Here is a 25,410-nt window from a genome sequence, read left to right as displayed (position 1 = left end):
ATTTTGGTCTAAAATACACAATAATTTCTCAATAATTGTACAAATCACTTAACATAATTATTTAGTGGCACATAAATGAAAATTCAATAATAACAATAGTAAAAACACAAGAACATTAGTATTAATACATTAATAAGCAAGGATTAAAATTAATATAGCTAGGTCGAGCTTCCTCATTCATCCCAACGTCAAAAGATTTAACTCATAAAAAATGATACAAAATAAAAAGATAAGGAACCTCATTACAAAATGAAGAAAATAAGGGAAGAATACAAGATAATAGGCTAAACCCGTCCCTTAGGTAGATTTTTGAAAAAATGAAAAAATTGAGTGATGAAACCTTATTCTTCATTCAAATCCCTCATTTTTTGCTTGGTTTTCCTTTCTTTCTTGTGCATCTATTCTCCCTCGAGTGTAAATGAGATGTGCGTAAAGAGTCACGTTTTTTTTGTTTTTTTTTATGCCCTAATTTGGCAGAAAATCAGTATTTAAATGGCTGAAAACCATCCCCAGCAATTTGCAACAAAATTCCCCAAAGAAAAATGAAAAAAACTAGAAAAGTTCCTTCCAACCAGAAGTTGGGAGTGTGCCTCGGCATTGGACAAGTGCTCGCCTATAGAGAACTTCCTATTCTCAGTAAATTCCATAGGCTCGCAGGTGCACGCCTAGTTTTGAGCCGAGAGCACGCCCGACTCTTTTTTTCTCTTCTGCAATTCAGTCCCCAATCCAAAATGACCAGGAATCTGGAGAATTTATTGAACATTCATTGGCCGACCAGTTGGGGGATGAATCGGGGCAGATTGAGGCCAGTTTTCAGAAGGTCGTTAGCAAGAAAAAACGGGCACTTGGGGGAAAAAAATCTGCCCATGTTGGGGCATCAAAGAATGGGGCAGATTCATCTTTTATTCCCTCTCCGACAGATTCTAGCAAAGTAAATAATGAAAAGCTCAAGGGCAAGGTCGATGAGCAAAGTAAACCAGTTTTGATTGTTGCCAAGAAGAGGGGTCCCTCCCTTGCTTCTTCATCATGAAGATAGCATCTTGGAACATTAGGGGTATGAATCGACCCCTCAAACAAAATGGGATTCGGGAGTTCCTTAAGCTCCATTGTATTGATATCATGGCTATCTTGGAAACGAAGTTGGAGGAGCGAAAGTTGATGAGGATTTTGAGAAACAAGTTCATTGGCTTTTGGCATGCAAATAACTTTGCTACTCACAAAGGTGGACGTATTTTGATTTTGTGGAATCCATCCAAAGTCATTTTGGATGTGATGGAGGTTCATCCACAAATCATTCATTGTAAAGCTATTTGCAAGGTAACTTCCTTCACCTTCCTTGTTAGTTTTGTTTATGGCTTCCACACTATGGTTTGTAGAAGGCCTCTTTGGGAAAACATCATGGACTTCAACACAAATGTTGCATTGCCTTGGATGATTTTGGGGGACTTCAACAACGTCCTTAAATTTGATGAGAAAAGTAACGGGGCGGATGTCAACCCTTATGAAATCAAAGATCTTGCAAATTGTTGCCTTCAAGTGGGACTAACGGATGTACGGTCTATTGGTTGCTTCCTCACATGGACCAATGGCTCGGTTTGGAGCAAAATTGATAGGGCTATGATCAATGATATTTGGGTGCAAAATGGCCCACATATTGGTGCAAATTTTCTTCCCTCCGGTTATCTTTCCGATCATTCACTTTGTATTGTTTCCGTTGATGATTGTGTTGGTAGCGGTAAGAAGCCTTTCAAGTTTTTTAACATATGGACTATGCATGAAGATTTCCTTGATATTGTGCAATCTTCTTGGCGTGTTAATGTACGGGGGACTAAACAATTTGTTCTTTGCAAGAAGTTGAGGAAACTTAAGGTTGCTCTCAAGGAGCTAAATTCTAAACACTTTGGTCGCATTTCCACGAGGGCCAATGAGGCCAAAAGTGAATTGGAGGCTGCCCAAATTCAACTTGAAAATCAGCCCCGAAATCTGGAATTTCAGGTTTTGGTTAAAAGTTTGAGGAAGAAATCTCTTGAGTTGTGTGAAGCCGAGAGGAGCTTTTATTATCAAAAGGCTAAATGCATCTTCCTTAAGCAAAGTGATAAATGTACAAAGTTCTTTCATTCCATTGTCAAAAGAAACTCTCGAAAGGAATTTTATTGCTACAATTATTAAAGAGGATGGGGAGTCTTCTACTTCTCAACACCAAGTTGCTTCGGAATTTGTAAAATTCTATACTTCTTTGCTTAGAGTTTATTGCCCTTTTCGGCCAATTCAAAGGGAGATCATCACTAATGATCCATTAGTCTCATTGGAACAAGGTAACTCTTTGATCCGGGAGATTACCTATGATGAAGTTAAAGAAGCACTTTTTGATATCGGAGATGATAAATCTCCAGGTCCGGATGGTTACACTTCTTGTTTTTTCAAGAATGCGTGGGGGATTATTTGTGATGAGTTTGTGGGTGCAATCTTGGAGTTTTTCTCTTTGGGTTCTATGCTTAAACAACTCAACCATTCCGTTATTGCTTTGGTGCCTAAGTCGGATCATGCTTTGCATGTTGGGGATTTTAGACCTATTTCTTGTTGTAATGTGATCTATAAAGTGACCACCAAAATTCTTGCATCTAGATTGAGGCTTATATTGGGGGATATTGTTGACCAAGCACAAGCCGCCTTCATCGAAGGTAGAAGCATGACGAAAAATATTCATCTTGCTCAAGAGCTTATGAGGCAATACAATAGGAAGAGAGTTGCTCCGAGATGCCTCCTTAAAATTGATATTAGCAAAGCTTTTGACTCGGTTAGTTGGGACTTTCTCAAAAGTGTTCTTGAAGGGTTGAATTTTCCTTTGAGATTTGTTCAATGGATTATGGAGTGTGTTACCACTCCGACATATTCGGTTGCTTTGAATGGAAGTATGCATGGTTTCTTCAAAGGCGGGAAAGGCCTTCGGCAAGGTGATCCACTCTCCCCTTTCTTGTTCGTGATTTGTCTTGAATATTTTTCTAGAATGATCAAGGATGCTACAAATGATAGTGATTTTAATTATCACCCAAAATGTGGTCCCCTTAAGATAACCCACTTGACTTTTGCAGATGACTTGATGCTTTTTGCAAGGGGTGATGCTATGTCCGTTGAAATTCTATGCAATTGCCTTTACAAATTTGGTTTAGCATCGAGTTTGAAGATCAAGACCACGAAATCCAGCATCTACACAGCTGGAATTTTCGGGTATGAGCTCCAAAATATTATGGAAGTCTCAAAATTTTCCAAAGGATCTATGCCTTTTCGTTACTTGGGTATTCCCCTTGCATCGGAGAAGCTCAAAGTGAGTTCTTATGCACCGTTTCTTGAAAAAATTGCTGGTTATATTGGTGCTTGGAGTTGTGCATCTTTATCCTATGCCGGGAAGATGGAACTCATTAGGGCGGTGCTTCAAGGAGTTGAATGTTTTTGGCTTTCTATCTTCCCCATTCCGGCTACAATTATTTCTAGAATTGTTAGCCTTTGTCGGAACTTCCTTTGGGGATCAAAGAAGCCATTGGTTGCATGGAAGAATCTATGCCTTCCGAAAGCGGAAGGGGGCCTTGGTTGAAAGACTTGAAGACTTGGAATTTAGCGCTACTTGCTAAATCCATTTGGAACATTCAAAACAAGAAGGATACCCTATGGATTAGATGGGTGAATCAAGTTTATCTTAAGGGGACTTGCATTTGGGAGGTTAGCCCTAAAAAGGATCACTCCCCACTCTTCAAGAAACTGCTGGAAATTAGGGATGTTTTGGCTCAATCCGGGGCTGCTGGACATCACCAACAGGTCCCGACGGTTGGGCGCAATAACGGGGGAATTTCTCTACCTTATTCTGATGATTTTGAGCATAATTTGCTGGGTAATGTGCCTCAACACTTGGGGCGAAATCTGCAGATTCTGGGCAGTTTTGTGCACAGGCAGACAGCTTCAGTCAGTAGGCAGTTTTCTGATTTTTTGAACGAAAATCTGGGCTGTTTGGGAATGGATAAATTTAGGACAAAATTTGCTTATGACTTCTTCAGGCCTAAAGGTTCTTTCAAAACTTGGGGAGCTGAAATATGGAAGCCGTGTATCACCCCGAAGCACTCTTTCTTGCTTTGGTTAGGAGTTCAATCTAAACTCTTAACTAAGGATAAGTTGCACTTCTTGGACATTGATATGAATTGTGTTTTTTGTGCTCATTCGGAGGAGACTTGTGAGCATCTTTTCTTTAAATGTTCTTTCACTTCTTCATTATGGGGGAATGTTAGGCGTTAGCTTTGCATTAGGAGATCTATGTCAACTATTGCTAGTGCTTTAAAATGGTTGAAAAAGGAGGCTCGTGGAACATCATGGCAAAGTAAAGTGAAGAGGATTGCTCTTGCCACTACGGTTTACTATATTTGGTTCACACGGAATAGGAAGATTTTTGAAGATCTCAAACCCGACTTGGATAGCATTGTGAGACGGATCAAAACACACGTATACAAGTTTATGTTCACCTCGTATCCGGATGTCTTGATCCATTTCGAGTCTTTAGCATTGGGACATTGAGTTTTTATGTACTTCACTTGATTGTATCTCCTGGGTATGCTCGGAATATTTCGTTTTTATTTGTCCCTTACGTTTGCCCGGGTATGCCCGGAGTAGTTGTTTATGTTTATGGACATTGATTCGCCCGGGTATGCCCGGTGTACTTGTATTTGATTTTGGACATTGTCTCGCTCGGGTATGCCCGGTGTATTTGTACATGGTACATTTTTTATCTATATATTTACATTTACCGATCAAAAAAATGTTACACGCCTAATCTCTCAACTTTGATCTTTTATAATTTGTTCCTCTAGTTTTGACTTTTATATCAAATTTTCCCTCGATAAATTTGCATCTAAGTTCCTTCATCTTTTGGCACTTGTGCGCTTTCGTCCCCAAACTCACAATTTTTTACCTTTGGCTTCATTCTCCTTCAATTGGATTTTTTTCCCTACAAAAAACCATTTACACAATTGTGAGTTTAAATCTGCTCATTTAATCAATAATAAGCTAATTTTAAGTGTCAAATCTACAATATATTTAAAGTGTGGATTGAGGAGAAACTTTTGAATACCAATTTTCAGAGCCGGCCCTGACCCAAGGCAAACAAGGCCTAAGGCCTCATCATTTTGTAGGGCCTCATGAAAAAAAGCTAAAAACCAGCCCCAATACCAACCAAATCCATTTTGAAAAACTAGTTATTTTCCTTAGGGTTAGAGGAAGTGGAGAAGATGGTAAAGAAATTGAGAGGTGGTCAATTGTTGTATTTTTTGTCACCAAAAAACCAGCGTGTGATATCTAGTTATTAGACTTCAATTGCCGTATTTTTGGTCGACAAAAAAAAGGCCAGAATTAATGGCTATTCTCGACTATCTGTAGCGGTGGCGAATGGCTGGTATTTCAAGAAATTTCTGCCAATTTATCAAGATGTAATTGTAATTTTTTCTCCTAATTGTGTAATTTATACAGATGTTAATGTGAAATAATTAGTATTTTTAATTTTCCCCTGATTTATACTTATTTGTCAATTTGTTCCTTTTTTTAACAGGTTTGTTAAAGAGTGTAAAGTTCACTAATATATTATTATAAATAATATTCTGAGGCAGATTCTTTTTATTTTAACTTAAAAATAACGGTCATTTGATTTCAAGTAGTAAAATATTGATTGAAAACTGTCTCATTTATTTGTTTCAAAGTAGTAAAATCCCATTTATTTTACTACCTGTTGGTTCTTTTTTATCTAGCTATACAAATTGCAAGATAGGAAAGAGATTCTTTTTATTATGCTGAATGAGGGTTTTTTTTAATCCTTTTTTAATATTATTATGTGTTGAAAATTTGCTGGTGACCAATTTTCTTCTTGTTTCCTTTGCTTTAGAGAAACAAATAATTTTTCCAAAAGGGGGAAAAAAAAAAAAGATAGATGACTTTGTAAAAGGATTTGTGTTTATGGCAAAGTCCAGTCCCATGGAAGTGACAAAGCAGCTGTTAAAAAGATTTGTGCCTAGCAAGAATTCTTATATTTCTACTCATCTACTAGTAATTTCAATTGTTATACTCAATCTCACGCAATATGTAGATCAACAACATTTTATGTTCTTTCTTTTCTTTTTTTTTTCATATTTGGATTTGTCTGTAGAAATGGACTTACAGTATCATTTCTAAGCATTTTAAATATCATTTATGTAATTTAAGCATTGCTATTTTTGTTAAAATTAAAAAAAAAAACTTATGTTTAAGGGCCTCATAATATTAATCACCTAGGGCCATATAATTCTGGGGGCCGGCCCTGCCAATTTTATTCTTACATATTTAGTTATATGTCAATTCTATCCTTGTATATTTAATATAGTACCATTTAATATAATTTAAATTCATTTAATATCCTTTAAGTGTAATGCAATTAATTAAATTAAAAAATATTTTTTAATTTCTATAAATGGTTATTTAAGGCCATCATTTGAGTTCCTTAAACAATACTCATTCTTCAATTTCATGTTTAATAAATTGAATTAATGCTCTTAATAAAAATCGCTTATATTTTTAGCTAAATGCCAATTTTACCCTTAAATATTTAATATAGTATCATTTAATTAATATAATTTAACTTCATTTAATATCCATTAAGTGTAATGCTTATTGTTTTATATTGGAGTAGTTTGACATTAATCAAATTAAGTTTAATTACTTACATTGTTTAAATTAAGTTTACCACTTAACATCTAAGCTCATATATATAGATGTAATTTTATTATAATTATATAATGAAATATATTAAAGGTTGCATTAATATAATGGTAGAATAATTATCATATAAAATAATATTTATTATATTTTTATTATGATATGTAGACGAGCTTTGATTTTAAGTGATTAAACTTAATTTAGTTAACCCAAAATTATGAGTACTCCAATATGAAAAATGAGCTCTCAATTTAAAAGGAGACTACATGAAATCAAATTTTAATTAATATATCATTAATGCCACTTTTAATATATTAAAATGTTATTATTTACGTACATGTATATATATTATATTATTTATTATTTATATATGTGAGATTCACTTAAAATTAACGTTCATCTACTTATATAATTATATTATAATTACAATATATATAAAAACAAAATATGAGATAGATGATAAATGTTCAATTTATCATTTTGTTCTTATATAATGTTGTCAATATTTTCATTCAAAAATTATAAATTTCATGTTTAATTAATTAATAATTGATAATATAACTATTTAAATACAAATGACGATAAATTGAAAAGAAAAAAAATGCTTAAATGTGATCAATAGTTAGGAGAGAAATAATCAATTATGGGAGAAATTATCCATCAATCTTAATTAGAAGTCACTTAACTTCCCATATTTATATCCACACGCTAAATACAAGCTTTGCATTTCAATTACGCATTTTCACTAAATCCAATCTTTTAAGTATTAATAAAAATTGATATTACGTGTTCTAAAAATAATTAATATAGTATTGGGTATTTATTATGCATGTTCATTTTATTTATTATATATAAATACATAAAGAAAAGAAAAAGATTTTTATCTGAGTACATTTAAATGAAGAATTTTTATTCCTCCATTTGTATTAATCCCATTCAAAAGAAAAGGAAAACTTTTGTTTAAGATTTTTCACTTCGATATCTATTTTGAATATAACATTGGCTTCTAATTTAAAATAAATGCTATGGATTAATATGACGAGCATGATTAATATATAATTTTTTTTTTCTAAATATGTTTAGATAACATAATTTTTGGTTTTTAGTTTTTAGGTAAAAAAGTTTATGGTACAGACAAAATGAGTAATTTTTTAAATTTGAAAATTATTTACGTACCTTTAGTTTACTTATACGTAAACATTTTAAACTTAATCAAATGTACATCTTTTAATTTGATTTTTCTTCGTGTCTATTTGTACTATAAAATTAGTCGATGTCACTGTAATAATTGAAAATAGGGTCTAGCATAAACAAATCATTACATTTCAATTTATTCAACGTTTTCACTTCATGTACGTAATTTTCATAAAACTTTTATTTATACATATATTTTTTAGCATTTTTTATTTTTTCTTTTAACATTAACAATTGCCTTACTTTAAAAATATTACGCATATAATTCATTCCGCATATAAGACGTGCAACGCACGTGCTTACTACTAGTAAATATATAAAAATACACTTATAAAACACCTCCAAGACTTAATATCTTACTCATTCCAAGCAAGATTATCAACTATTACAATCAAGCAATCAGGGAACAAACATAAAAAAAATATTAGATAGCTTGTCAAAATATTCACGAGTGTAAAATTGTATAATAAATTCACAAATATGGTCTAAATAATTGTAACTTAGGTTCTCACATGGACAAGCAAAGTTTTCAAAAGAAAATTAGGTGCAAATAGAAATTGATCATAGCTCATGAATTAACAACAATTTTAAATATCAAAGCATCCTAAGCCAGAAAGGCTATCTATTATACCAACCAAAATCATATCTAGATAAGGATAATATTTCATCAACTCCCCAAACTTAGATTGCACATTGTTCTCAACATGTATAAAAAGAACAATATAAAACAGAAACAGGGTGGATAAACTTTTTCTTTTATATGTTTATTGAAGGATGCTTGTAACGAACTTGGATTTGTGACCTTCTTGTACACAATTTACCCCCAAACTTGTTGAGAACCATAGGCGGCTAATACTTCAAAAAAAAAATTTACCTACAAAAAATGGTATCTACTCAAAAATATGAAATTGAAAGAATAACTCGCAAATAAATTTCAAAATAAAAAGATAAAGGATAAGAAAATTTGGTTGCCTTCCAACAAGAGCTTGTTTTAAAGTCTCTAGCTCGACTTTGAGGCGTGATCACTCTGGGTTGGCTAGAAGAATGCATGACTTCTTTTTCGAAAAATCACCTCCCAGGTATGGTTTTACTTGTTGCCCATTAATCTTGAAGTTCCCATTTTCGTAATGAAAAAGCTCAACAAATCCATGTGGAAAATTTTTTGCAATAGTAAAGGTCCCAACTACCAGAGCGAAGTTTTTCAGGGAACAACAAGAGTCCAGAATTGTAGAGAAGAACTTGTTGTCCAAAAAAAAAAAAAAAACTCTCACTCAAATGTGCATATAATGCAACTTGCTTTTTTGTCTTCTCTTTGTAGATCCAAGTACTTTTATTGGAATTAAGGTGGAGTTTATCAAGTTCATTCAATTGAAGCAATCATCTCTCACTAACTACTTTGACATCAAAACTTAAAACTTTCATTGCCCATTAAGTTCGATGTCCAAGTTCAATAGGGAGGTGACAAACTTTGCCAAATAGTAAACAATAAGGAGACATACCAACGAGAATTTTGAAGGCGGTATGGTAGGCCCATAATGCATCATCTAAATTCATGGACCAATTTTTTTTAGAGGAATTCACCTTCAACTCAAGAATCCCTTTAACTCTTGATTCGAAATTTCTACTTGACCGCTAGTCTGGGTATGAAAACGAGTAGCCATTTGATTCCTTACACCATATTTGGTCAATGGTGAGTTGAAGAGGCGATTCAAAAAATATTTGCCTCCACCACTAATGATAGCTCGGAGGGTGCCCTAGCGTGGAAAAATTTGTTTTTCTTTAAAAAGTTTATTACCACCCGAGCATCATTAATCGCAAGGCCACCATTTTCACCTGCTCTAACACATAATCCATCGCAACCAATATATATTGCTTTGAAAATTGGTACAAAGAAGGACACGTGAAATTAATACCCTACACATTAAAAATCTCCACCTTAAAAATAGAATTCAAAGGCATTTTATTGTGGTTGGAGATATTACCATTTCGTTGACATCGATCTCACAAATGTGTGGGCATCCTTAAGCAATGTGCGCCTATAGAAATCCGATTGAAGTACATTTGATGTAACTTTCACGGCTCCAAAGTGACCGCCATTAGGGGAAGAGTGACATTGTTCGAGGATTTTCTCTATTTCATCCTCTGGCACACATCTCTTAATAATTTGATACGGTCCCCATTTGAATAACAAATGATCTTCACAAAAATAGAGGTTGATGTCGTAGAAGATCTTCTTCTTTTGTTAGGAAAGATTTTGTAAAGTGATGCTACTAGCAAGAAAATATACATGGTCCACATACCATGGTACATGAGAGTCTTGGAGAATGTGCATGATTTGCAAGAATTTTTCGTCCTGGAACATCTCATTTATCTCCCTGTCAACCACTTCCTCGGTTTGTTCAAGTCTTGACAAATGATCGACCACAAGATTCTTGGTACCCCTCTAATCACAAAAATTTCCAAGTCGAATTATGGCAAAACAAGCACCCATCTTATTAAACTCAGCTTGGCATCATTCTTCGCTAGCAAATACTTGAGGCCCGAGTGATCGGTGTACACAATCACCTTGAAGCCAATGAGATAGGACCTAAACTTATTGAATGCAAACACCACTACACCATAGTTCAATTGGGCATTGGTTAAGGCCCGACTTGCATAATAGATATCATGCATGATTTTATCTCTCTTTTGTCCCAAGACCACTCAATGTCATAATCGCTAGCATTGCACATAAATTCAAGGGGAAGATCCCAATCCGGAGCTACAATCATAAGAGCCGTGATGAGTTTCTATTTAAAAGTGTTGAAAGTTTGAAGACACTCTAAAGAGAAATTGAAATGAATGTCTTCTCAAGTAAGCGAAGTGGCTTCCTGATCTTTAAGAAAACCTTGATAAACCTCCTATAAAATTTGGCATGTCCCAAGAATCTTCTTATACCCTTTATCGAGGTTGGTGTAGGCAATTTCATGATAACTTAGATTTTGGCCTTGTCAGCCAAGAACTATGCCTTTTTGAATCATAAATTGATATTTTTTCTAATTAAGTACCAAATTCATCTCTTGATATCTTGTCAATACCATCCCCAAGTTCTTTAAGCATTCATCAAATGATGCCCTAAATACCGAAAAACCATCCATGAAAACCTCAATATACTTCCCAACCATGTCCAAAAAGATGGCTATCATGCACCTTTGGAAAGTGGCGTGTACATTACAAAGACCAAATTACATCATCCTATATGCAAATGTTCCATATGGGCATGTAATGTTGTCTTCTCTTGATTCTCTTAGGCTAAAGGAGTTCTATTATAACCCAAATACCTATCCAAAAGCAATAGCAGGAATGTCCCGCCAACCACTTAAGCATTTGAATAATAAAGATAAGAGGCAAATGATCCTTCCTTATTGCATTATTGAGCTTTTGATAATCGATGTAAACTCTACACCCTATCATCGCTTTGATGGAATTAACTCATTATCTTTATTTTCTACTACTCTAACACCATATTTTTTCGATACAGCTTGAACGAGGTTCACCATGCACTATTTGAGATCGGATAAATAATATCGCATCGATTACCATCTCGGTTCTCACTACTTCCTTCATATTTAGATTTAATCTCCCTTGATGTTCCACCAATGGCTTAAAGTCATCCTCCTTGAGGATTTTGTGCATGCATAATGAAGGGCTTCTCTCCTGGATGGCTACAATAGTCCAACCAATAGCCTTCTTGTGCTTTCTTAACATTCGTCACAATTTTTCCTCTTCCAATTTACTCAAAGAGTTAGAGATGATAACTAGGAATGTATAGTATTCCAAATAGGTATACCTCAAATGAGATGAAGATGTTTTAATTCAGGTGTTGGTGCTATTTGAAGGGATTGTAATAATGGTTAGGAACACTTCTTCAAATCTTCAAAATACATTCCTTTCTTGCAAGAGTAAGACGGTGCCCTTTCTTAGTAGTCAAAGAATGGGCAATTCATGTTTCAAGGGGATCATTAGAAAACCTATAAAGAGAAATGGCTACCATATGATCAATAGCATCTAGCCGAAAACATGAATCGGATCCCAAGGGATATTTTATGGCCTTCAAGATAATGAAAGTGACTCATTCATCTTGGACCCTCAAAATAAGTTGCTCTTCTTGCGTGTCAATCAATGCCTGATTGGTAATTAGAAATGGTCGTCTCAAGATAATAGAAATGGCATGATCTTCCTCCATATCAAGTATGATAAAGTTGGTTGAGAAGATTAATTTGTCCACTTTGACTAGGACATCTTCAATGACACCTCTTAGATCCTTATAGATAGTTCGACCAATTGCAAAGGCACAGTGGTTGCTTTTAGCTGCTCCCAAGCCCAAATATCTAAAAATTGACAAAGGCACATCAAGTTAATGCTAGCACCAAGATCACATAATGTTTTATTAAAAATTACATCACCAAAGTGCATGAAATATTATTATTACCTAGATCTCATTTTTCTTGAGGCAATTTATTTTGTAGAATAGTGCTACACTCTTCCATTAGCATCACTGTTTCATAATCTTCAATTTTTCTTTTGTTGGAAAGAATGTCCTTTATAAACTTGGCATTTGAGCTAAGGCATTGGCAAATAGGATGTTGATGTTTAGCTTCTTGAACACGTCCAAAATTAACCAAATTGAGCATCCAAATTATGCTTTTGTAGTCTTTTCGAGAAGGGAATATGAGGCATGTATGCCTTAACCGGTGTTGGAGTCTTTGATGTCGATGGTTCTGGTTCACCTTCTTTGATTGTTTCTCACTTATGTTAGGCTCTTGAACAAGCCTATCTTCATCCATAGGTGCCTTACCAAATTGAGCCCTTGAGCATGTCACTATAATTTCGAGCAATTGTAACCCACTTCTTGTGGTACTAGCTTGTACATTCTCCCTTGGATTCATTTCGACATTACTAGGCAAAGCCTCTTGTGGCCTTTTCGAGAGAAGCTTGGCTATTTGACCTACTTGGTATTCCAAATTTTTCTAAGAAGCGTCATTACGTTCTTGGTATTGCAATTGATGAGTTGCTAATTTAGTAATGGCCCCTTTCCATCATTTTTTCTTCTCTTGTGGCCTCGAATTTAACAACTTTTATTGTTCTCATAAGAGAGATTTGGATGATTCTGCCAACTAGTGTTATATGTTTGAGAATATTGGTTGTACCCTCGGCGTTGGAAAATTTGAGCATAGGCTACTTACCTGATGGATGGAAAACCACCACCTATTAATGGATAACTTGAGCTTGGATGGTTTGCTCCACATGTATCACAAATTGGAGGAGATTGTACCATGTGCGCGAAATGAGAAATAGAGGTAGATGTAGAGAGTCCTTCTACCTTCCTTGCTAGAGAGTCGGTCTTAGCTAAAACAAGAGAATATTCTTCATTCTCAAGAGCTCCACTAGCTCTCCTTTGTGGACCTCTATCCAGCCACGTTTTACTTTGCTCGCTCATAATTTCAAACAAGTCGTAATCCTTCCGAATGCTCTTCTACTTGATTGACCAATTAGAAGACGAGTACACATTTGATCAACCAGAACAATTCGGCATAGAAGTAATTGACTCGTTGTCTTATTGTGATCCCATGATTTGGGCACTTCCGAAGTATGTCTTTAAACCTTTTCCAAGCTTCATGAGAACCTTTAGAATCAAATTGTAGGAAGGTGGTGATATCATGCTTGAGCTTGGCAACTTGGATGGGAAAAATTTTCTAGTAAACTTTTGTACAAATTCCGCCTAATGGGTGATGCTCCCTGGTAGCAAAGTATCAAGCCATTCTCTTGCCTTGTCTCTATACTTACACCTTCATATTTACAGTCGCTAGATTTTCCACAAATCGCGCAACATGAGAGTGTGGGTTTTCATCAATCCTTCCATAGAATGGAATGGTATTGGAAAACAAATTGATGATGTCCGATTGAAAGTTCGGATGCTCATAAGAATGGTAGACAATACTTGACTGATTTTCTATCACAGGCAGGTTCATAAAATCCCCAAATAACATGTTTTTTCATTTATCACGGGATTTTGAGCCCCACCTGCTTGATTATCAAAGCTCGGAGGAATGCCACCTCTTCAAATATGTTCGGGTTGAGCATTAATGTCAACATTTCCTCCTTGTTGTGCCATTTCAAATTGTTGTCTTGCTTCTTTTTGTTCCCTTAGCCTTCTTCGAGAAGCCCCTTCGACATTTGGATCAAGCTCAACAAGATCAAGATTTCGAGAGCGATGCATGAACTATCAAAGACCTAGAAAAACAAAAATTAATATGTCAACTTCACAATAAAAGTACAAAAGAATAAAGAATAAAAATATTTAAAACAAATATCAACTAACACAGTAATTAAAATAAAACACTCCCCGACAATGATGTAAATCGCAAGTTTACAAGTGCGTTCATGTAATAGGGTAGACTTATGAGTCCGAGTTTTCGATCCCTCGAGGAGTTTTTCTTTTAATTATAAAATAGTTGACATTGATTCTAATGATAAAACACAAAATTTGAATATTTTAATATGAAATTGAAAAGAAAATAATTGTAAAAATCAATTAAACTAGCAATTATCAAAGAGATGGAAATTTGGATGATTTACGAGCTGAGATTAATGATTTCACTTGATCATCAATTAATTAATTTCTCAAGATCCAAATTAATAAATTACTCATTTAACATGTTAGATCCTATTTTTCTATATTAGCTAATTACCTCTCTCGAACGAGATTAGCCTTGATCGACTAGTTTGATTTACTATGTCTCCATGCTTATTAAAACACAATAAATAGCATTAAATACTTGTGAAAATAGCTCAAAGAGTCACCTAACGTTAGGAATATGTCTTTATCTCCTACAGGAACCTAGGGTTTCTATCATTTTGGTCTAAAATGCACAATAATTTCTTAATAATTTTACAAATCACTTATCATAATTATTTAGTGGCTACATAAATAAAAATAATGATGACGACGATGATAATTGTAAAAAAACTAGAGCATGAATATTAATACATTAACAATCAAAGATTGAAATTAATATAGCTAGGTCAAGCTTCATCATTCATCCCAACTTCAAAAGATTAAGCTCATTATAGAAAAGTAGCGAAAAATAAAAATGGTTAGGAACCCCATGACAAAATGGAGAAAATTAGAGAACAAGAGAATAGGCTAAACCCGTCCCTTAGGTGGATTCTCAAAGAAATGGAGTGATGAAACCTTGATTTTTTAAATCCCTCATTTTTTTTGCTTGGTTTTTCTTCCTTCTCTTGTGCCTTTTGTCTCCCTAGAGTGGTGCGAAATGTGTGTATAGATATTTATTTTTTATTTTTTTGGCCCTAATTGTGGTTTAAAATCAGTAATTAAATGGCTGTAAACCATCCACAACAATTTGCAACAGAAGTCCCCGAAGAAAAATGAAAAAATTGAAGGAGTCCTCCCAGTTGGAAGCTAGGCGCGCGCCTATGCATTGGACAGTTGCGCACCTTTAGAGAGCTTCCAGGTCTCAGTTGCCTGCATAAGCGCCCGGGTGCATAACTAGTTGTTCACCCGACTCTTTTTTTTTCTCCTGCAATTCAGTCCCCAATCAATACTATATGCCTAATCCCTCAAGTCCTCTAATTTTCACTTTTATATCAATTTTGCCCTTGATAAATTGCACCCAAGGTCCTTCATCTTTTGGCACTTGTGTGCTTTGTTCCCCAAACTCGCAATTTTGTACACTTTTAATCCCTTTTTCTTTCTTATGCCTCATTCTCCTTCAATTGGATTTTTTTGCCTACGAAAAAACCATAATTACACAATTGTGAGTTTGAATCTGCTCCTTTATCATTTAATCAATGATAAGCTTATTTATATGTCAAATAAATGTGTAAAATCACACTAATCATCTTGCACTTTCGTATTTGATGTTTTTTTGCTTATTTAAACATGATGGGCAAATAAGTTATTTAACACCACCCTAATAGACTTTTTGGACGAAAATTGTCTATCCCCGGGGACCAAATTTGTTAATTAATGGAATGTTGAAAGGAAGAATGTGAAAAAAAAGTTGGGGATATAAATTCGACAATGAGCAAAGATTTAAAACTTTAACTGCAATCAATGAAATCATAGTATAAATATAACCGCCATATGAATATTTACTTTTGAATGCGTTCTCGGTGCCTTGCAATGGAGAAGCTTGCCTTAGCGAGTAAGTATTCTGATCAATGTATATATCATGATCTAGAATATGGCATCTAATCAATCTTTAATACTTCGTCACTTCATCTCACCTTATGGAATGGAATCAGAATTTTTTTTGACTTCTACATCAGTTGATATTTTCTTCATATATATGTGCAAGAATTTCCCAGCATGCTTTTAAAGAAAGGTTCTTTTCTCTGAAAACCAGTGTACAAAACCATCGGCACATATATTAAATAATACAGAAAGAATGCTTAATTACAAGTCCAAGTGCTTGGAGGAATATATCTTGGTTCTGCTTTGTAGATAGATGGTGTATGTTTAATGATGAAAGATAGTGAGAAAAAGGAGATTTTTAGGAATATTTGGTTCCTTTGCACTAAAACCCATCTTTAATAATTCCTTGAGCCCATCCATCCCACGACATCTGATATTCTGAATTTCCTTTTCGGCCTCAGCGGCCATATTGGATTGATCCTCATCTGAATCATTAATATGTGGTGTATAAGTATTAAGAATTGGAACTTTAATAACGTATAGGTGACTGGACTACTTCTTTTAAGTTTTTACAAGATTGACATTTCAATAATAAACCTCGAGTTTTGATATTATATTAGAGCTCAACAAGTGAAAGCTTTCGTTTTCAAAATGTACCAAATGTGCCACGTAAATCCCATTTCGAATATATATAAAACCGACGCATAATATACTTTTAAGATGGAACCTCAATATTTTTACAAGGGCTATCTAGATACTATTCCCTTCCGAAAGAGTTATTTTTATAATTAAGAGACAAGCATGAATGGAAAAGAATATTGGATTGTCCACCAAATGCAAAGTAATAGGTCAATTGGGAATTGTCATTGTTTATTAATTGTTTAACAAAGTTATTGAATAAAAATAATAGAAAGAGAAGGAATAGTAATGAACAGCTTTCTCTGGAATATATATTTGGCTAAGATTTCAACTTAAGGAAGAGATGCTTTTGAGGAATATTTTCTTGAATTGGACTAGTTCGTTTTCATCTTCTTCTTTCTCTCCTTTATATATCCATCCAATAGACCTATTCACAATGGTTAAAGTATTCAAAACAATAATTGGCTCTATCTTTTCCGCACTTGCATACTGTTTCTTTCACCATAAAATCAGCAGTAAAGAGGCGAATCACAACTACCAGTACATGGCTAAGGGTCGACCACTTTCGTTGCAGGTTTTTGCTTTCATCTCGACTATCCATTTAATTGTTACTAGGTGTCTTCTTTCGCTTGTATATATTTTGAAACTGCTCTTTTCACCGTCTTCTATTGTTTAAGTTTTGAGCTCAGTGAACATCGAATTTTGTTAAGTCTCAGTATTCTCTCCACATCTATCTTGCTTACATAGTAAGCACTGTCCATTAAAAATCACCTGTGATGAGAAAAAAAATTATTTTTTCCACGACGTATCAATTCCTTGTTACTTTCTTTTGTTCTTAGAGAGATTTTATAATATTTCCTCACCATATATGCCTGTGCACGAGTTGATCAATGTGAAATAATGCAGAAGATTGTTCTTTCCTCATTATTATCGCATATTATTTTAAATCTTGGTTACTCATGATCAACAATCAGCTTAATGTTAACTTCAGTTACCAGGTTATTTTATTTTTTATTTTTAAGAGTTATATATCTATCCCCTTCTGTTTAGAGGGCTTCATCCATGTGAATGGAATAATCTTTAATACACTTTTTAGTTTATAAATTATTTTAAAATAATGTTATTCATAGTCAGCTACTACAATAGATATCCTATGTGGCAACTATTATTCGAGTCATTAATTTCTTGAATTCTATTGCCTCAATAACAAGTTATCATATAAGATGATTACTGTGTCGCTGTCTATAAATATCATTATTCATTATTTAACGTATTATACTGATTAATAAGATAAGTATCAAATATCCATAAATCAATCAAACTTGAATTAGGCACGTCAAAACTAAGCTTGATTAAACTCGGATCTATAATATTGAAGAAGCTTTAGCATTTTACTACCTGTTTATTCTCCTTAATTGAAGTGGTCTGTCAAAAACCCTATCTTTGTAGTGTTGAAGAACACAAAGATGGCGTTCCACTAATTCGGGAATATAATAATATAGATGGTTCTCTTGGCCCAACCAACTAGACATGCTTTTCTTAATCTCCAAGTTTAAAAGGTTTATTTTTGTATATAAGAACAAATGGAACAATGGAATAAGAAGAAAGGGGAATATACTTTTGTGGAAATAACTTCTTTGAACCCTACCTGTTTTAATAATTCCCAGACAGTGGACCTCAAAGTTAGGATGTGCTGCACTGGCTGCGAGAGAGTTGTCAAAGAAGCCATTCAAAAACTTAGAGGTATATTTATTGAAGAATGCTACTGATATAGAATTTTTTTCAGAAATCATACAGATGAATACTTGATAGACTATCATTGGAAGATGATAAAAGTACAAAAGAAAAGCTGCCAATGCAGTACCTATACATATTCTGTTTTTTTCCTGTACTTGCAAAATAATTCATATTTATTACTCAATATAAATTAGCATATGAAAACTTTACAATTTTTTTATAATTTTCTAGTCAAAATGGCTTTTGTTTCGCGTCGAAATAACTCTTAAATATGGTGATTCAATCATGCAAAATGATTGTATAGAATTTTTTTCAGAAATCGTACAGATGAATACTTGATAGATTATCATTGGAAGATGATAAAAGTACAAAAGAAAAGCTGCCAATGCAGTACCTATACATATTCTGTTTTTTCCTGTACTTGCAAAATAATTCATATTTATTACTCAATATAAATTAGCATATGAAAACTTTACAATCTTTTTATAATTTTCTAGTCAAAATGGCTTTTGTTTCGCGTCGAAATAACTCTTAAATATGGTGATTCAATCATGCAAAATGATTTCGAAAACGTTTGCAAAGAAGACTAAAGTCTGATTGGGCTCAAAACTCTTAAATATTTTTCTTCCATTGTGTTTGATAAAATTTGTTAGGTGTAGACTCGATAGAGGTAGACCTCGAGATGGAGAAAGTAACAGTAATTGGATATGTTGATCCAAAAAAGGTGCTCAAAGCAGTGAGGAGGGCAGGCAAGAGGGCTGAATTCTGGCCTTATCCCAATCCACCTTTGTATTTTACTTCGACGGACAACTATTTCAGAGACATGACCTCTGAGTACAAACGAAGCTATAACTATTGGAGACATGGCTACAGTGCCGGTGATAAGCACGGAACTCTCCCAATGGGTCATCGGGGAGATGACAAGATCAGCAACATGTTCAGTGACGACAATGTTTATGCGTGCTATGTCATGTAAAATAGTGTTACTTTTTTATATGTAAATATGCGTGGTTAGTCAAATGTTAGCGGTTTGGGGGAGTTAATAAGCTTGTGGCTTACATGTAGTGATATATGGCTACTTCGATGTACATATTTGGTTCGGTAGTTACCATAACCATATGGTAGGCCATATTTAAGCACTTCATAAAAATGTATCTTGACCGACGTATGTGTAAAATCTATTTAAGTTTGAGAATAATTGTTTTTAGATATTTGACTATAATAAAACATAGAGATGAATAATGATAATAGATCAACGTAAAATAAGTTATTATCCTAATTTATTTTAAGTTTTAAAATATAGCAATTAATATGTCCAAAATAATTTACTTTATTCAAAATAAAATTGATTTTGACTATAGTTTTGTTGAGGTTGTGATTTCTTAATGGAGATAATAAGGTAAACTATTAATTATTTAAAATTGGCTATAACTTTTATACTAAATTGGAGGAGTCATGAAAATAGTGAAAGAGGAGTCTCTTTAAAAAGAATTGACGCTTGGAAGAAAACTTAAAATGGGCTTGCTAGTGCAATATGTGAGCCCATAAAGAAAGTTGAAATCTTTTGTTTAAAAAAAAAAAGATTATTAACTGGGAAAATCGAAAATAGTTTTTCGGTTTATGGTTAAATCAACCGATTTATGGTTTATTCATCGATTTTTATTTTTCGGTTAATATATTGTAATTAGACCAAATTTCAAACTAGTTCCCAATTTTTTAGATTAAATCAATCGATCCAATCCGATTTTCATAACATCGAAAATAACATCATTTGGGGACCTTTTGTCATTTAAAAGAAAAGAAGGGGGTGCGCTGGTGACGAGTAAAGAGGACAAAAAGAGGTTTTAGACAGAATTAGACTCTCTTTTTGCGTATTCAGCATTTTGCTCTAGGGTTTTAGACCTTTATCAAGATTTGCAAGGAAAGAAAGTAAAAATAAAGATAGAGGAGAAAGATGGACTCATTCTCGTCACCATCGAGTGGTTCATCGCCGAATTTTTCGAAGGAAGATTTGATGGACCAGCTTAAAGTTCAGCTTGCCCAGGCTTACGCCGAGGAATTCCTCGAGGTATTATTATTTGTTTTTTCTCTATTTCTGAATCTCTTTCTCAATATTTTCAGCTCTGGATTTTTAGCGCATTTTGTTATTGTTGCCGTAGGTTATTAAAATGAGGTGCTGTTAATTATTATTGATTATTATTAAAAAATATTTGATGTTACCCAATTGGGACTTTTTAAGCTAGAGTTAGAATTGAGATATAATGATAGAGTTGATTGAAATGAAAAAATAAAAAATAGAAGGGATCTATAATCCAATAAGAAAGTTCATACAATCATACTTGTTGCCTTCTCTGATTAGAGGAATGCTCTGTTAAAACTATCATTGGTTCTATAAGACTGACCAGATTATCATCATCATCATCCTCCTCCTCCTCCTCCTCCTCCTAGACTAAGGAAATGGAGAATTTAATTAAATTATCAGTCTAGAGGAAACCTTTGAGCTTTGATGTTGTAAAGTAGACCTCACTAAGTTTGATTTTGATATATTGAGCAATGAAATGGCAGTATTGCAAATGAAATCCTGTTGAATAAGGAAGAGATTTTCTGAGTTTAGATCCAATTTCTCAAAACTTACAATTTGACTGAACCATGTGTTAGAATAGAGCACATGTGTGGGAAAAAAGTTGCTTCTTTGAGTTGGAGTTGGGTAAAAGAAGTAGCACTAAACTTCTAAGAAGTGAGAGTTGGTTTTTGATGGAAGAAAACAGGAGAGAGAAGTCCTGGATAGTTTGAGGTGGATTAGTCACACAAATGTTGGAAGAAGTGCAGTCATCCTCTGATGTGCCTAGATTGAGCTTAACTTGGCATCAAATTTATTTTGGTTTAGTCATAATTGATCTTATTGTTTAGATTTTCTTCAAAAATTTCATTTGTCAACATCAATATTAAATTATTGAATACTCGATTATTAAATTTTCAATAAACTTTTACGGCAAAACATTACTTAGACGAAGATTTATAATAAAATTAAATAAAATGCAACAGAAAATATGTATTTATTTGCTTAGTTACACCTGTTCGTTAACTTTCACGTTCACGATTACTCTGGTATGTATTTGTATACTGTTTTTGTGTTCGATGAGGATAGGTAAGTATTGCTACCTCCACATACCACAAAATGGAAATATAACAAGATCCTTAAGAAAGCTGATAATGAGCATGCTAGAGATCATAAATAGTTGTTATTTTTTATTATGTACTTATGTTTCTTCTATGGTCTAACAGACTGTGCGTGGAAAATGCTTTGAAAAGTGCATCACCAAACCTGGCAGTAGCCTTAGTGGGAGTGAGAGCAGTTGCATCTCCAGGTGTGTGGATCGTTATATTGAGGCCACTGGTATCATTGGCAAAGCGCTCTTCAACCAACAGCACTGAAGTTGTGTGGAATTACTGGAGATCAAGTTTGATTAGGCTAGAAATGGGTTATTATTTTTCAATGCATTTGATACTGCTTTCCATTTTAACATCCAAATGAAAATATATAAATGAGTACTTATAACCTCCTAGCCGAATACAGAATTTCTCTCTTTAAGTCTTGCCAGTTGTCAACTTGTTATATGGTACTGTTTCGTCGTTTTCTATATTCATTTTTCCTTTTCCTGATCTGCCATTCTTCCCTGGCACGAATTTATCTGTTTTATCATTACAGTTTGTTCTTTCTTTCCTTTTTTGAGGAGCATGGTGTTCTTGTTTAAGAGATTGTCCTTTGATTAATTCCTATGTTTTCTTTAATTTCTTTTACACTTGTTGTTTTATTGGGTATTTTGTTATTTGATCATGTTTAATCTTACTGTAATTATTTTAAAGGAAGATACTTGGTATGCACGATGTATTTAACCTTTGCTCTTTAACCTATCTACAGGGTCTTGAGCTAGTGTTCATGGTGTGGAAAGCATCTAGTGTCCTTTCTTCACAACTACACCTTTAAGCATTAAAAGATAGAAAATAACACGATTTATGCAAATTAACATTGAATACTAGAGTCTTACAATTCTCTACTGCTTCACTTTCCACGACAATACATTTCCAGTGAAACTTCCTTGCCTGGTTTCTTTTTTCTTTTTTTCTTTTTTTCACAGTGAAGAAAAGTTCGTTCTTTTCCATTTTCTCCCTCGAATAATATGCCTTCTAGACTTCATTTATTCTTCAAATCATTGTGAATGGTATTAAGAAATATTGTTGTATATATGTAATTGATTTATATAGTTTGGCTTTCCTAGAATACTACAGATTAAATTCCACTAATATTGGATCATGATTTCTAAGCCTTAGAAACAGCACTGATTTATTTCTTGTATATATTTATATATGCAGTATTTGTAATGAAAACAGAAATATAAAACAATACAGATACTCTATTTTTCTCATGGTATCAAAGGAATTTTCGTTGCGGCAATGAACTTGTGAGATGCTCTTCAACACGAGACGAAAACATTCGGGCACCAACAATACAATCAATAATGAAAAACAAACAACAAACAATTCCATCAAACTATAAGTAATCTACGATTGAACAATGTACGATTGCATGGCAACTTTTGTCTTTTCTTTATTTTAACTTGGTTGAATGCCAGATGTTTGCACGTAGTTTCTCCATGTGGTTTTCACTGGGGGTTTTATATATGAGGAATAACAAAGTTCATCAATGGATCAATTCAGCTATCTTCAAAAATTGAAAAATCGATAGAATTCATAATCAATGCAACAACATGATTTTATCATGGCTGATTCACTCTGTAGAACTTGATCTAACAAGTGGGATAGTTCATGCGAATACTGCTCAACAAGTGTAGGAAGATTTCAAAGATCAATTTTCACAAAAAATGCACCAAAAATCTATCAAATCGAGAAATCCTTAGCCAGTCTCTCACAAGGTACTATGCCAGTTTCAATATATTTCACAAAAATCAAAAGCCTTTGAGATGTGTTTGGTTTTTTGATACCCAATAAATCTCGGGTTATGATGTTAACGTGGGTTAATATTATTTCATAGGCATCGGTCGATGAATGAAATAAGTCCAACAACCAAATCCATGAGCTACACCCGGCCGAATTGTATTCCTTATGGATAGCTTGAATCTTGGCCCGTTTACTCCTTTAATGGCCCAACTTAAAGCCTAACCCTAGAGTATATATATGAATATAAGCCTAGCCTCTTTAATATGATGATTGTGTGATTTTGAGAGAAGAAACAAGAGAATCCCGGCTACCCCCCTTTGTGGGAGAAAAAGGTGTCCAGAAGTGTCAAAAACGCTTGTATAACGTGTGCAATTGGTGGTTCTTTCATAGTATACCTTTGTGGTGTCTTCTCTTAGCCTTTGTGGCAATAAATCATCATCCTTTCTTGTCCTACGTGGGTAAGATTGAATAGCAATCAAGATGAATCAATTGGTTGTGGTTTGGAACCGTTTGGATTGGTTGTTGGTAGAGAAAGGTACATTGGACTGAGTCTGGAAAATCACCGTTTGAAAATCCTTTGAGAGAGCTTCCGCAACAATTGGTATCAAAGCTTCAAGGTGAAGGTTTTGGCTCGTGAAATCTACCAGAAATTGTCCAGAAAATAGGCAGAAACGCAGCAGAAATCAGATCGAAGAAGCTGTCCAAAAATTGTTAAAAATCAGCCCTTGTTTTGGTGTTTTCTGACCAATCCAGAACGAGTTTGGGGAAACGGAGACCACTGGCGTGACGTGCAGGTGCTGGCGATTCTGGTGATCCGGCGCGTATATCATCCAGGTGGCGCGTGGGGACGGCGCGTGAAGCCCACGCGCAGAGAAGGAAGACGCGCGTGGGGGCGCGTGAGACTGAATTTGGAAACGGTCTTTTCAGTCAGTTTGTTCCTCATATTATTTTTGACATTTTTCGTGTTGGAAGTTTTTTGTTTCAGGGTACGCAGTAGAATCTGGACAGCGTTGTTCTTCGGGCGTTCGGGACTCGATCGTGATTTTTGGATTGCTGCAGTTTTCAGAGACTTTAGGACGAATAGTGATAGTCCTAAAGTGATGAATTCGTGTCTCTCGATATTTACGGACCTTCAGACGTGGTCTGCTCGATATCGTGTTCTTTGTTTTTATTATTGCAGTTGAAATAAATGTGTAGAGTAATTTATTTTTTGCATTAGAGGTCATCGTGTGGGGTGACATTAGGTTTGGGGTTACCATGAAGGGGTAACCATTGCCTGTTGCTAGACCTAGGAATTATTTGCCTTAAATTCTTTGTGAATTTGTTGTCAATTTTTCTACATTATTAGAATTGCATGTGGTCTTATGAAAGTTTACTAGACTATTCTATGTGAATTATGTTCATACTTTACTTGTGGTCATTATTTGGCATTGTTGGCAAATGTGGGTCTAAGGTAAATGCAAAAAATAACATATATTTTAACTGTGGTGAAATTTGGATATAGTTGAAAGAGATTGTCTTAGGATGATAATAAAAGGAAAGATGAGGATAGAGACAAAGCGAATATGACTTTAGGGTCGAGTAGTGATCCTAGTGAGGTTTATTGAGATAATAAACATGGTTCTTGTATTGCATCTGTGTGTAATCCTTTCTGCATGTATGTGGTCACTTAATTCTGTTGCGATGTTGATTATACACTTTCAATATGTTTGATATGTGTAATTGCATGAATTAGAGTAACTTATTACTTTGTGTAATATGTTTACATGCATAATGGGTTAAGTTTTGTGGCATACTCTATTTGCTCTATGAGTGGTGTGAGAGTGTGGTAGTGAGAAGAAAGTTGGGCAGTCGTTTCTCTCCTTTATCTTTGTGAGCCTGTGTGGTTTGTGAGATTATGTGAGGCAGCCATGTTAGGATTATATTTTCCTCTTTGTGAGCCTCCTTTGTGAGTGTTG

At 34.3% G+C, this 25,410-nt stretch overlaps 3 protein-coding genes across 4 annotated transcripts; all 3 read left to right on the top strand.

Annotated features, from left to right (window-relative positions):
- Nucleotides 1-1,119: 1,119 nt before the first annotated feature.
- On the top strand, nt 1,120-4,284 carry LOC111371175. Its single transcript, XM_022993080.1, has 3 exons — nt 1,120-2,033; nt 2,245-3,427; nt 3,502-4,284. The coding sequence occupies exons 1-3, from the start codon at nt 1,120-1,122 to the stop codon at nt 4,282-4,284; spliced, it is 2,880 nt and encodes a 959-aa protein (XP_022848848.1).
- Nucleotides 4,285-17,104: 12,820 nt separating this feature from the next.
- LOC111371764 (heavy metal-associated isoprenylated plant protein 30-like) lies at nt 17,105-19,702 on the top strand. Of its 2 annotated transcripts, none has more exons than XM_022993911.1 (3): nt 17,105-17,330; nt 18,424-18,499; nt 19,153-19,702. In XM_022993911.1, the coding sequence occupies exons 1-3, from the start codon at nt 17,193-17,195 to the stop codon at nt 19,467-19,469; spliced, it is 531 nt and encodes a 176-aa protein (XP_022849679.1). In that variant the 5' UTR covers nt 17,105-17,192; the 3' UTR covers nt 19,470-19,702. The 2 variants fall into 2 exon arrangements, with proteins under 2 accessions (XP_022849679.1, XP_022849678.1); XM_022993910.1 differs by having other exon boundaries at nt 17,108-17,330; nt 19,147-19,702.
- Nucleotides 19,703-20,273: 571 nt separating this feature from the next.
- Nucleotides 20,274-22,294, top strand: LOC111371765 (mitochondrial import inner membrane translocase subunit Tim13-like). The gene is made up of 2 exons (XM_022993912.1): nt 20,274-20,561; nt 21,779-22,294. Exons 1-2 carry the CDS (start codon nt 20,448-20,450, stop codon nt 21,926-21,928), a joined length of 264 nt encoding a protein of 87 aa, XP_022849680.1. The 5' UTR covers nt 20,274-20,447; the 3' UTR covers nt 21,929-22,294.
- The last annotated feature ends 3,116 nt before the right edge of the window (nt 22,295-25,410 follow it).

Source organism: Olea europaea, chromosome 22, assembly GCF_002742605.1.
Source record: "Olea europaea var. sylvestris chromosome 22, O_europaea_v1, whole genome shotgun sequence".
Lineage (NCBI taxonomy): Eukaryota > Viridiplantae > Streptophyta > Magnoliopsida > Lamiales > Oleaceae > Olea > Olea europaea.
Note: the sequence above shows the minus strand (reverse complement) of the source record. Positions and strands in the feature narration are given on the sequence as shown.

Coding starts and splice junctions, on each gene's coding strand:
- LOC111371175 (XM_022993080.1), top strand. CDS start 1,120: ATGGCTATCTTGGAAACGAAGTTGGAGGAGCGAAAGTTGATGAGGATT. Junction 2,034..2,244: donor AGGAAGAAATCTCTTGAGTT/GTGTGAAGCCGA, acceptor TTCTTTGCTTAG/AGTTTATTGCCCTTTTCGGC. Junction 3,428..3,501: donor AGATGGAACTCATTAGGGCG/GTGCTTCAAGGA, acceptor TAGAATTGTTAG/CCTTTGTCGGAACTTCCTTT.
- LOC111371764 (XM_022993910.1), top strand. CDS start 17,193: ATGGTTAAAGTATTCAAAACAATAATTGGCTCTATCTTTTCCGCACTT. Junction 17,331..18,423: donor GTCGACCACTTTCGTTGCAG/GTTTTTGCTTTC, acceptor AATAATTCCCAG/ACAGTGGACCTCAAAGTTAG. Junction 18,500..19,146: donor AGCCATTCAAAAACTTAGAG/GTATATTTATTG, acceptor AAAATTTGTTAG/GTGTAGACTCGATAGAGGTA.
- LOC111371765 (XM_022993912.1), top strand. CDS start 20,448: ATGGACTCATTCTCGTCACCATCGAGTGGTTCATCGCCGAATTTTTCG. Junction 20,562..21,778: donor ACGCCGAGGAATTCCTCGAG/GTATTATTATTT, acceptor ATGGTCTAACAG/ACTGTGCGTGGAAAATGCTT.